Source organism: Daphnia pulicaria, chromosome 4, assembly GCF_021234035.1.
Source record: "Daphnia pulicaria isolate SC F1-1A chromosome 4, SC_F0-13Bv2, whole genome shotgun sequence".
Taxonomy (NCBI): Eukaryota; Metazoa; Arthropoda; class Branchiopoda; order Diplostraca; family Daphniidae; genus Daphnia; species Daphnia pulicaria.
Window position 1 is genome coordinate 19,913,435 of NC_060916.1, and position 12,758 is coordinate 19,926,192.

Genomic DNA, 12,758 nt, shown 5'->3' on the forward strand with positions numbered 1-12,758 from the left:
ATAAGCACGCGGAGATTTCCGTGGGCGAAATGGCGTGGAATCCCAGACAGGAGGACAGCAGCTCCACACGACCAGAGCAATTGCAAAACCTAAAGGAATGAAAAAGAAAAAAAAAAAAAGACATAAAAGAAATGAAAAAAAAGGGGTAAAATGAACGTGAATAAGAAAATTCCTTTTGAGAGACTTGTACTAGTGTACACTGTGTATAACGTACCGTGTTTGCCTTTTGTTGTTAAGACTTGTGCGAGATTATTTAACCGTGGCTCTGGCTGCTCCTGCTGTCGGGTATTTTCCTTTTTCTCCGGTCTAAGCTGAATGCGTATATGTGTCTGGTCGTCGTCGGAGTTTTTCAAGTTAGTTTCTTTTTCTTTTTTTCTATAGCTTTTGGCCATTCGCGCTGCTGCTGCTGGCCGCCGGGAAGTTTTGCTGCTGTTGCTACTTTTGGTTTTCCTGATGAATGATGTTGCCTCACTGCGGGACTTAATGACTTTCGGATGCCCCCTGCCAGCCTTTGAACAAAACCTCAACCGCTCATCATCCAACAGCGCCAGCCCCACAGCTCACATATTCTTGCGCCACCACGTCCGTTCGGCATTGAATTAGCCCCAAAAGCAGCAGAAGACGAAGAAGACGAAGACGAAGAAAAGATGCAAGAATTTTTCGAGAGAAAATGAAATGCCGCTGGTGGAACGCGAATAAGTTTTGCTGGCCCGCCAGGAGCAACAGCAGCAACCAAGAACCAGAAAGGTATTTTCACATTTCAAATATTGAGTCGAGTAAATTGGCAAGCAACAAACAGCTGCGCGGGATATGATGCAAGCGGGCGAGCCAGCGAGGGTTGGTGGAGAGTTGAGCGATGCGCCTGGCCAACAGATAGTTAGCGAGCGACCAAGTTTCGAAAGCGAATCATCATTCCGTCCGTCAACAGCTGCCCCCCCTCTTCTTCTTCTGAGCCCAGCATCCGTACGGCTGCGTCGACCCGCGTTCTCCGTCGGATTAGACACGGCCATTATGCGCATACAATCCCATTGACCGAGAAAAAGTTTCATCCCCCCCAACCAATCAACTCTTGAAAAAAAAAAAAAGTTGGACCGTTTTCCATTTCGTTCTACATTTCAACAGGACTTTTGATTTGCCCCCCTCTTTAATTGTAGTTAATAACGGTAGTACCGTAGTAGTAGTAGTAAAACCTGGTGCTGTGCATGTCTGATTAGGCAGTTCATCGCCACCAGAGTGAGTTCAGTTCGACATCTCTTTTCCATTTCCTTTTCCCCCGAAAACTTTGATGAATGCAAGTCGTTGCGCCACCGCCACCGCCGCCGCTGCTGCCGTTAGAATTTTCGGGGTCCAACTTGTTTCCCTTTTTTCTTCTTTTTTTAAAAAAAAATCAGAAAATAATAACATAGAAGTTGGGTAGCATCAGCAGTTCACAGGGTGGGGCTGCTGGTGTCTGGCGCGCATATAAGAGGATAACAAAACTTGCTGCTACTTCCCTTTTTTCTCTCTCTCTCGGTGGAAGGGGGGGGGGGGGGGGGGTGTTGTGGGCGAAGGAAGAAATCAAAAGGAAATTAACAAAGAAGAAGAAAAACTGCTCGTCCGTGCGCGTTTTTTCTTTCGTTTGGCCGAGAGAAGAAGAAGAGTCCGTTCATTTTCTTCTTCTTCTCTCTCTGCGATGATGCAAGCGCTAGCTCGCGCTTGGCTACACTAATTATGTTTTCCTCTCCAGCGGAGGAGAGTCCGCGCCCAGGAGAGGAAAAAGAAAAGAAAAAAAGGAGCTATGCTGCGCTATAGGCGGATTTCCCGTAGTGCCATCACCCGGGGAAGTGCACACGCGGAGAGAGACTCGTCTGCGACACAACATCGTATGGCCTCTACTCTACCAGCCGGGGTTTATAGTACACGTGATGCATTTCCAAGAGCAGAGCCAGAAATGAATCTTCTTTTTCTTTCAAGTGCGGAATCATCCATCAGACCATCACATGTTTTCGACCTGATGTTGGAGGGGTGTGGAAAAAATCCACTAATCAATTAACAATATGGTTGATTAAAAATGAAGTTTTCCCAACATTCAATTGCTAACATCAAAACAATTTGTTAATCAGACCGTGCAAAGTCTCAAAATTTTCACATTGAAGATAGACCAATAGAATTTGAAAAATTAATAGTTGGACAGGAAGTTTCAGTTGAAGGAGCTAATTTAAAGTCAGTCAATCACTATTGCATGGTAGGCTTAGTTGAATTGTACACATGTTATTCATTCCGTAGAGTGTACCACACACCTGGTCACAGCACTGACCACATTATCATACATTTGAAGGAAGATAATTCTTTATTCGGTGGGGACTGTATTTTAGTTTTTAAGGACTGCCGCCCTTGAGGACCTGTACGATTTACATAAACTCACTGAAAACTTTACTTGGCCTTAATCCAAGTAAAATTTAATTTAATAATTTATCCTGGACACGGACCGTCGATTGAGGTGAGCCTACATTGTAATAATCTAATAATTTTCTATTTTTTCGTCTCACTCTGTTCTTGTCGTATTTAGGATCCCATTCAACGAATAGAGTACTATATCCATCATCAAAACGAAAGAGAGAAGCAGATTATCAAATACCTTTTATCTAACCATGGGAATAAACTGTCATTGTTAAGGGTAATTATAAAAATTCAGACTCAAGTCTTTATCTTGCTGCTGAGAGGAATGTTGAACTACAACTTAAGAAATTTGATAAAGAAGGTAAAGTCGGGTAAAATTAAAAAAACTTGCGATACTGTCGAGCACAATTTGATCGATGGTTCAAAGCCCTATTATTTCTCCCAACTTTCTACAGTGTATGAACTCAAGTAATTAATCAGACAAAATAAACTGAAGCACCTACAGGGTTAAATTAAACATATATTCTTCTAAGTGGCGCCTCGGAACACCTTTGAGAATTAATTAAACAGTTGGCGGGAAACTGAGCGACGTCAAAAGGAAAAGTAGCGTTGGAGGACCATGAGGAAGAGAGGTGACCACGACGAATTCCTGCTAATGCGGTCTTCGCTGGGGCGGAGGAGGAGGAGACATTTCTCTTAGATTAAGAATGAATTCCTCTAACATCTCCTTGGTAACCGGTTCTCTGATACTTCGACAGACAGCTGAAAATATTTTTTTCAATTTACGTGTTCAATAAGAATTGCCGATATAAAAACGATAGCACTTGATTTACCTGTAGCAGTATTAAAGCTATTGGGGAAGCTTTTGTCCGTTCTTTCCCTCATAAAGACCCATTTTCCTTTGCCGTTGTTCATTTCAAATCGACATTCAACTATTTTATTGTCAAGGGGGACCATCTCCTTAGTAGCTTTCATTATCGCAAAAGGAGTGACATTCTTCCCTCCGACAAACAAATAACCAAGACGTTGTCGCAACATGCTAAAAAACAAAATTAAAATCAATCTCAACTACAAGTCTATCTGTTACAGAAAGATAACGAACTTACCCAGGACGGTTTTCGATAACAATTTCTAGTCGAAAATCAACAGAATTGTGAGAAGGTGGTTTCCACTTCAAAACGGATGGGCACTGACCTGGTGTATAGCTCTATTCATAAAAACACACAACATGTTGGCAATTAAAGTTAAATTTTAAATGATTTTGTTGCCATAGGTAAAGTGCAGAATTTTTTTTTACCTCTTCTATTGGTTGGAAAACGAGACCATCAGGTTCATGCCCAAGTTTTTTCATAAACTTCTCTCCTAAAAGAGCGGAGGTAGCTGGTAAATCCCAAAAATCTTTACGTCGAATGCCGATCGGCTCACGTTCTCGGATAATCCGTCCCGATTTCATGGCAACCACTCTAGGTTCAATTATTTCTTTCTGGAATTAAAAATGATATTCAATAAATCAAAAAGAAAAATCCATAGAATAAATGTAAACACTGGTTACCATGATCGTACGATAGCGGATCGTAAAATATTCTTTAAAAACTTGATTCCCTTCAAGAGAGACGAGATCGTAGATCAAATAGCGCGGATGGCGCATCCCGTCAGCCTTATCAATGACCATCTCACCGTCTACTAAGGTGTCAACCAAATGACGCTTGCCATCATGCGAAGAGAAGAACGATACACCCTCGATCTGAAACACTGCGTTGTCTCTGTCTATAAAGTAGACCTGTTCTTGTCCCATAACAAACATCATGTACCTGAATCCGACGTGAAAAAGTTTAGAGGTACCGTAAGACTATAAAGATTAGATCAATTACCTGGTGCCGTCAGCTTTCCATGACACTTTGTAGGGATTGTTCAGTAGTTGGATGTTCCTTCTATCCATGGAAACTGGTTGACAACCAGGGAATCCAGACGATTTTAACCCCGTGAGGTTTTTGATCCGTTTTTGTACTCTGGATGTTATCTCCATATCGGTAACCAGATTGACGTTGGGTATCCCTTCCATGAATTTGGCTTTATCTTGTGCCACTTTTCGGCGTGGTTTTTTCTTCTTGGCTCCCGTACTGCCGCCGGCTTGGTCATCATCTTCGTTGTCTTTAATCGTGAACATGACTCTTAGGTTACGAGCATAGTTTGAATAAAATATACCATCAACAGCTTCTGTTTCTTCTTTGATGTGGGTATCATCATCAGCCTCACAATGCCACATTGGCAAGGCAGGAGCAGGTGTGGTGTCATCTATGTCACCATAGAGAGTGAATAGTTGTCGTATATAGTCCTACTTGTAGATTCCAGGGGGTCTATTAAAGAGAGGAAACACATGTTTGTTTGTTAAAGGTAAATAAACATATTAGTAAATAGTAGTTGAAACTAAAGAGCACGTCTTTGTCAACCCTTTTTTTTAAATTCAGGCCGATTTATTCATCTGTAGACTAAATGTTATCCTATTATGGTTCAAACTGGTGAAAGTTACCTTGCTTTAGAAAATTCATTGACCGCAGCTTCTACTGACCAGTCCATGGCCTGTACCAAGTATGAAACAATGAGAAAGCCAGTTCTGTTGAAGCCGTGGGTACAGTGGACTCCAATAATTTCTAAAGGATTTTGAGAAATGAATTCCGTGCATTGCTTGATGAAGAGGTCCACAGTTTCAGGGTTGGGAGTTTCACCATGTCCTTTGCATTTGAGTTTCACGTATTTACATGAATTTTTTTCTACTACATTCTTGTCGTAGAACCGGCTGGTATTTGTAAGATCGATCCAGAGCCCAATTTTCAACTTCATATTCTTGACTGATGAAAATACCATTTCAGGGTGAAAAGCATATTCATCGTCGACTTGATTTTCGTATCTTGCATCAAGTGGAGTTTTGAATGCTAAAAATGTTCCTCCAACTGTAGAAAAGGCTTTTCGAGGACAGTGTAGCCACCGTTGAGGAATCGGGCCTGGCCCATCGTCAAGATGCCTTTTGCGGCTCATTTTTCGATATCAGACAATTGTTGTCAAAGTTGCTAAAATTTTACGAGATTTTAACTTTAATTCGCTTTACTTCCTGAGCTGATAGACGACGTCTGCCCACTACGCGTACGAAAATTGTTCTAGCCTCTGGATTTCTTCTGACGGTTATTTTAGCTTTTTGTTTTTTTCCTCAGTCCTCATGCTGTCGTAAACATGCTACAGCGTCCCGCAAGGGGGACAACAAATTTAGCTTTTTTCAAACCACTGTCGGCTGAATTTGAAATTTTTAACCGTTGAAAAATTTCTTGCACAAATGATGTTGATTTTCGGCACAATCAAAGGAACAGATCTATATCCTTCACCTTCATCTTTCTTTCTCGCACTTTCTAACTGCAGATCAGCGAGAATTCTTTATTTTTTGACTAATAGATGGCGCCGCTGCTCGGGTTGGCCCGAGACCTAGTTGTGGTGCAACTCGATGCCCGCCCCGGACAAAAAATACCTCGGTGGGTTCATATTTTTCTTTTTTTTTCTTTAGCCCCGGGTGGTCCGGGTTGTCATGGCCCGGGCTACAGAATCGGCACAATATTTGTAGCAGGGCACAATATTTGCAATAGAAAATCTTTCTCATAGTAGTTCACAGAACAACAGTCAACTGGTTGCTGTTTACTAATTAAAATTTGGTTTTCCCGCCTGAAAGTAAAGCGTCCAAAAGGATTAGATCAGCCAGTGTATAGGTGTATGATTAATCGAATAATCATCATTTCCTTCCTCCCTTTTTATAAAAATAGAAAACAAATAAATTTTACTGTCGACGTAATTAAATGAAATTTAACGGGATAGTCGGTTATCTTTATAGTACTACGTGTACATCATCATCTTCGCTGTGATTAACGGCAAAGAACCACCATCAAATATTATTGAAATAACAATAAACGAACGGAATTCGTTTATTCCTGTTCGGCAAATTATATCAACAGTGTTGGGCATGAAAATTGATAAACTAAGAAATGGAATAATTTTGACTTCAAGCCACGAAGGTATATAATACACATTAATCACAGTTACCGATCGGTGATTCCACTCGCTGTAAATTTAAAAAATTGCATCCACCCATCGACACACGCTTATAGATACTGCCCCTTCATGGCGCTAACCTCCTATTAATTTCGGCTATAGCGGTTGCTAAATATAAGTATTAGCGGCTAAAATGAATAAAACAAATCATTTCGATTAAAGGAGATGACGGTAGACACTATTGCTTTCTTAGTCATAATCACCGATGTAATGGGAAAGAGAATGACCAGGATAATGAAGAGATACAGTAGTTACAACAGGATTTTTGGTCCTACAAACCTACAATATGTCCTACAACAGCTGAACCGAAGGACCAGACAACGCACATGTCCTTATTAACACCATCTTCCAGTAGACCGGGTGTGAAAGCAGCTAAGCCTTCCAGGAGAGTCGAACTCAGTTCACTAAATGACACTATTACCTGACTCCGCCTTATCCGACTCAACCACCCAATCTATTATATTAAGTATAAAAAATAGCATATCATTTGGCTTTTACGATAGACGTGGAATCTGGAGTATAATATAATTAAAACTGTAATACAGGTAAATTGCAATTGGTTTCACATTCTCCGATTCAGTTTAGCCAGGAGGTCCAGTTTAGCCAGTCAGTTAGCCAGTCAGTTAGCCAGTCCAGTTTAGTCAGTTTAGCCAGGTGGCTCCCGTACTGCCGCCGGCTTGGTCATCATCTTCGTTGTCTTTAATCGTGAACATGACTCTTAGGTTACGAGCATAGTTTGAATAAAATATACCATCAACAGCTTCTGTTTCTTCTTTGATGTGGGTATCATCATCAGCCTCACGATGCCACATTGGCAAGAAAAGAGCAGGTGGGTTGTCATCTATGTCACCATAGAGAGTGAATAGTTGTCATATATAGTCCTCCTTGTAGATTCCAGGGGGTCTATTAAAGAGAGGAAACACATGTTTGTTTGTTAAAGGTAAATAAACATATTAGTAAATAGTAGTTGAAACTAAAGAGCACGTCTTTGTCAACCCTTTTTTTTAAATTCAGGCCGATTTATTCATCTGTAGACTAAATGTTATCCTATTATGGTTCAAATTGGTGATAGTTACCTTGCTTTAGAAAATTCATTGACCGCAGCTTCTACTGACCAGTCCATGGCCTGTACCAAGTATGAAACAATGAGAAAGCCAGTTCTGTTGAAGCCGTGGGTACAGTGGACTCCAATAATTTCTAAAGGATTTTGAGAAATGAATTCCGTGCATTGCTTGATGAAGAGGTTCACAGTTTCAGGGTTGGGAGTTTCACCATGTCCTTTGCATTTGAGTTTCACATATTTACATGAATTTTGTTCTACTACATTCTTGTCGTAGAACCGGCTGGTATTAGTAAGATCGATCCAGAGCCCAATTTTCATCTTCATATTCTTGACTGATGAAAATACCATTTCAGGGTGAAAAGTATATTCATCGTCGACTTGATTTTCGTATCTTGCATCAAGTGGAGTTTTGAATGCTAAAAATTTTCCTCCAACTGTAAAAAAGGCTTTTCGAGGACAGTGTAGCCACCGTTGAGGAATCGGGCCTGGTCCATTGTCAAGATGCCTTTTGCGGCTCATTTTTCGATATCAGACAATTGTTGTCAAAGTTGCTAAAATTTTACGAGATTTTAACTTTAATTCGCTTTACTTCCTGAGCTGATAGACGACGTCTGCCCACTACGCGTACGAAAATTGTTCTAGCCTCTGGGTTTCTTCTGACGGTTATTTTACCTTTTTGTTTTTTTCCTCAGTCCTCATGCTGTCGTAAACATGCTACAGCGTCCCGCAAGGGGGACAACAAATTTAGCTTTTTTCAAACCACTGTCGGCTGAATTTGAAATTTTTAACCGTTGAAAAATTTCTTGCACAAATGATGTTGATTTTCGGCACAATCAAAGGAAAATTTTTTTTTTCTTTGGCCCGGGTGGCCCGCGTTGTCATGGCCCGGGCTACAGAATTGGCACAATATTTGTATCAGGGGCACAATATTTGCAGACGAAAATCTTTCGTGAAGTAGTTCACAGAACAACAGTGCTGTTTACTAATTAAAATTTGGTTTTCCCGCCTGAAAGTAAAGCGTCCTTACCGACGTTTTCCCAGTGTGCCCGGTACCGTCAGCTGTCAGTTGTGTTAAATATTTCTCAAAAACTTCTCGGCTAGCAAGTTTACACAAAAACTATAAATTGATAAAATGGCTGAAGCCTTTTCGGAAAATTCGAAAAACTGTTATCTCCTTGTTTTAGAAGCCGTTAACAAAAGCTTAGTAACGTACGTCAAAGAAGGTAGCTTAGGACCCGAATACCATGTAAATGATTCCGATTACGAACGATACAGATTCCTCTCAGAATCCGACTTTGGAAGAATTATACATACTTACAGTGAGATTGAAGTTTTGACAAATTTAGTCCAATGTAACGAGAAAGGTGAAACACCCCTGGAAATCGCCATGAAAGGGGAAAATATTTATCTTATTGATGAGTTGGTCAAATACCTGAAAAGGGTAGCTGTAAGGGCAGTAAGGCAATCTACATACCTGGAAAGTGATAGTAAAACCATTGAAAGTGCAAAGTGTCGTGTGCTGATAGTGATGACGGCAATTGATCAACTTTTTTTTTGTCGAATGCCAATTATGGAGTTGATTGAACATCTTACACATCTAAGTTTTGACATTTTCAGTTCAATGTGGGAAAAATCTGAATGGTTTGATATGCTTGCCAAAGTAGTTATCAAGTCCACTTTGTTGTCTCGGACAGACAAGATAATTGTTTTGGAACTGATGGGTGCTTCTTCTTTCTGTAACACTTCTGGAAAAACACCATTGATGTTTAGGTGCTGGAGAGATGCAATGTCTCTCCGTTATTTACCAACTGATGGTGAGCCACTTCTGCCAAAGATACTTCTGGCATCTACATCTACATCTACATCATCTACATCTGTGGCATCTTCTATTGTTTTTGGATCTGACTTAGAAGTCAATTCGATGGAAGAACTGAACCTGCTTGAAGAAAATTCGAAATTTAACATTTATTTGTTTGACCGAGAAGAGCGAAAAAGGATTAGAGAACTACTGCAACGTCAGTCTCTTCTCGTGATTAGAAGAATTACCAGTCAAGCTAATCATGGGCATCATGGGCACTTGGAGCTGGAACAAATGTCCACGCTGTAGATCAACACGGATTTTCGTCCCTTGAACTGTTGTCTGAAAAGGAGCTGGAGAACTCTTATATGTGGGACGTGGATTCATATTCTATTCGTGCGCATTACTTCACTTGCATCGTCAGGAGTATTTTGGATGGAAGATCTGTGGATGATTACGGAGAACTATTCGGGGAAATTGGTGCCCTAAGATTTATAAAATGTAACCGCCTGCACTATCCGAGCACTGAGTTGCATCTTTTACTTGAGGATATGTTTGACCCGAAATACTAACAACATTTTTTTTCCTCGTTTTAACCTAACGTATATCTCATAAATTTGCCGTGTTTGTGACAGACGATTCCAAATAGATTCCCACCATTCAGAAATCAGAAGAGGTTTCCTCTCTCTGTTTTGCCCAACCGTCAGTTGCATTTCTGCTCAAAATTTTTTGTTAACTGTGCTGTTCCATTTTTCTCCTTCCCAAGCCGACATCGCATGTGGCAAGCGTAGTCAAAATTTCAAGTGGCAAATAGCCAAATACAGAACTTTCGAAACTCCAAAATCTTTTCAATCCCGCCGGTAAAAAAAAAGTACCGGAAACCATGCAAATACAAAACCACAACAGATCTTGATCTGAATATTTAAAGACACTTGCTTAAGATCTCTTAGGATTATGTGAATATTAACAAATGTAGCAGCTTTTACACGAATTTGCACTCACGCAGTCACGGACGATTATCACGTATTCCTAAAATTCGGCACACAACTGGTAAATGCCATCTGTTGGTCACACTTTGTATGTCGATTCAATTTTTGGGTTATGATTTATGGTGCAAATCATTAGCGCTACTTATGTGCACAAAGCAATCACCTGATTTCATACCATAAATAAGAAGGCATGAACACTGAAAACTTGAACAGCACAAAGAAGAAAATAATCTACTTTTCATTTTAATCAATTTCAGTTAACATTTTCTGATCTAAGAAACAATAAGTCATATAATGCTGTGGACTTTAGCCGAGTATTTCAAATCTACACACATTTCCAGGTGAGACTAAAACAAAATTTTCTTTCTAAATGGTTTCATCATTTGAATCTTTTCATTTGAAAATTCAATTGGCCTTATATTTTTTTTTCAACTTTTGTTTTCTATTTAGATGGCGGCTTGCTGGAATGTAATTAATACTGAGTGGGATCCAGATAATTGACTGTCAATTTTGGTACATAAAAGCAGTGTATGTTGTAGTCGATTCAGCTATCTTTGATGTTGTTACATTGGCCACAGTAGAATGCACCAATCCTGTAAGCAATGACTTCAAGTTTTCATAATTCTGTTTTCTAAATGTAAATTTTAAAAATATTTCAGGGGACAAAGTCTGAACCAAGAGTCAATGGAAGCATGTGGGAACAATTAATACAGTTCTGGCAGTTGATAGCTATTTCCATATTCTCACCAACAACTGCCAGACTGTTTAAATAGTTTCTCTTTGGATTCATTCCCAAATTGTTTGGCCTGGTCCTTGCATGGAAAATTCCTGTTTATTGTCACAGAAGGAGGCTTCATGAGTGTAATCTACATTCCAGTCAGCTTGCTGCTTGCAACCATGCCTTTGCCAAACTTGAGTATTCCAAACCAGGCAGTTTACATTATCGTAAGAAAGGATGAAGTACTTCTCCTCAATAGCAGTGGGATTGTTGAGGTAAAGGAAAACATGCAACCAATGATTAAGAAAGCATAGTATTATTAGTGTCAAAATAACGGAACTTCTTTCATTATAGATTAAGCAATTTAAATCTTGAAAGTCTGGCAACAGCCTTGTCCATTGAAAATGTACAAATAGCTCAAGAAATTCAGAGTGCAATGAAACAAGAAGTTGTGGACTGTTTGCTAAAAACTAAGGTATTTCCTACAGGTTTAGCATGTATTTTTCTTTTCTAGTTTACTTACAAAATATTTTTTGATTTACCAATTCTATGAAATGTTTAGTTAACAGCTGCAACTGTAATTGATGATTTAAACGGCGATGCCCTTCTTGTGATTGGTAGTATTAACGGAATTTTCCTTTGGGATTTTACGAAAAACGTAATTGTTGCTGGTGCACCTTTGAGCTGTATCTTACGGCAAATTGAAGCCACTAGTTGCAACAAGTAATAGTGATTTTCTTAATTTTTAATATGCCATTTGTTGTGCAAACACTTAACATACATTGCATGAAGGTGCATAATCGCACTGGACGAGGAGGGTCGATTGATTTGTTACGACGTGGATTTCCTTTTGCCTAATTACTACGTTGAATCGAACGAGCAATTTGTGTTTATTGAGCTTGATAAAACGACCAAGCGCATTTTGACCACAGACTTGTCCGATATGGAGAATCGATCGGTCATAATGAGATCATTCAAAGGTAACATTGCAGGTCTCGTAGTGCCTTATAAATCCTTACTAACGAACGAATTTTCAGGATCTGAGATAGAATATAGAGTTCTTGTAAGCGATTTATGCTATTTGATGTCGTCTTCAAGTAAGCAAAATGACATCATATTTATTGAGGGGGCGCGTGACAGGGACGGAAAAGTAACTACTTTGCGAATTAGGAAAATGGCAGAAGGACGACCAATTGATAGGTAAATTCCCAGTAGTACTTCTCGATTTTTTGGTTGTCTACATTAGTATTGCTTATTTTTCATTTTAAGGTTAAGGCGATTAATCGCGCGAGGGAGATTTGACGAAGGGCTTCACTTCGCGCGAAATTTTGACTTGGATGTCCAACTAGTATACACCGCCAAAGCCACCTGTCTCTCACAGGAATTATCTGTTTGGGTAAATATTAAATACTAAGCCGGAAATAATTTCTAGCAAATTTAAGGATTTCATCAACACGTTAGACTGCATTACTGTGCCTCGGTTCGTGGTAGAAAGCTGTTTGAAATGCGCCCCTACGGCCGTTGAGTAAATCCGTGGTTCGCTCTCATATGCCAGGAAAAGACTAAACAAAAACAAGGTAATTACCATATTCAAATTCCCAAACTTTAAAATAATTCCGTACGGTTAATGGTTGTCCCACTTGTTTTGTAGGACGAATAATGTGAGCGGGTACAGTACATTTTGGAAGTGTGTAACGTTTTAGAGAAGCTTGATACGTT

At 39.7% G+C, this 12,758-nt stretch overlaps 1 protein-coding gene, 1 long non-coding RNA gene and 1 pseudogene across 3 annotated transcripts; 1 reads left to right on the plus strand and 2 right to left on the minus strand.

Annotated features, from left to right (window-relative positions):
• Nucleotides 1-2,923: 2,923 nt before the first annotated feature.
• Nucleotides 2,924-5,551, minus strand: LOC124335858 (annotated as a pseudogene).
• A 1,439-nt stretch (nucleotides 5,552-6,990) lies between these two features.
• Nucleotides 6,991-8,348, minus strand: LOC124335860. Of its 2 annotated transcripts, none has more exons than XR_006916928.1 (3): nucleotides 7,548-8,348; nucleotides 7,223-7,374; nucleotides 6,991-7,159 (listed from the first exon to the last, which is right to left on the minus strand). It is a non-coding gene; the product is annotated as an uncharacterized LOC124335860 (long non-coding RNA). The 2 variants fall into 2 exon arrangements; XR_006916927.1 differs by having other exon boundaries at nucleotides 6,991-7,168.
• Nucleotides 8,349-11,276: 2,928 nt separating this feature from the next.
• Nucleotides 11,277-12,530, plus strand: LOC124337830. The gene is made up of 7 exons (XM_046791844.1): nucleotides 11,277-11,314; nucleotides 11,394-11,514; nucleotides 11,602-11,762; nucleotides 11,832-12,019; nucleotides 12,077-12,239; nucleotides 12,309-12,435; nucleotides 12,501-12,530. Exons 1-7 carry the CDS (start codon nucleotides 11,277-11,279, stop codon nucleotides 12,528-12,530), a joined length of 828 nt encoding a protein of 275 aa, XP_046647800.1.
• Nucleotides 12,531-12,758: the final 228 nt, after the last annotated feature.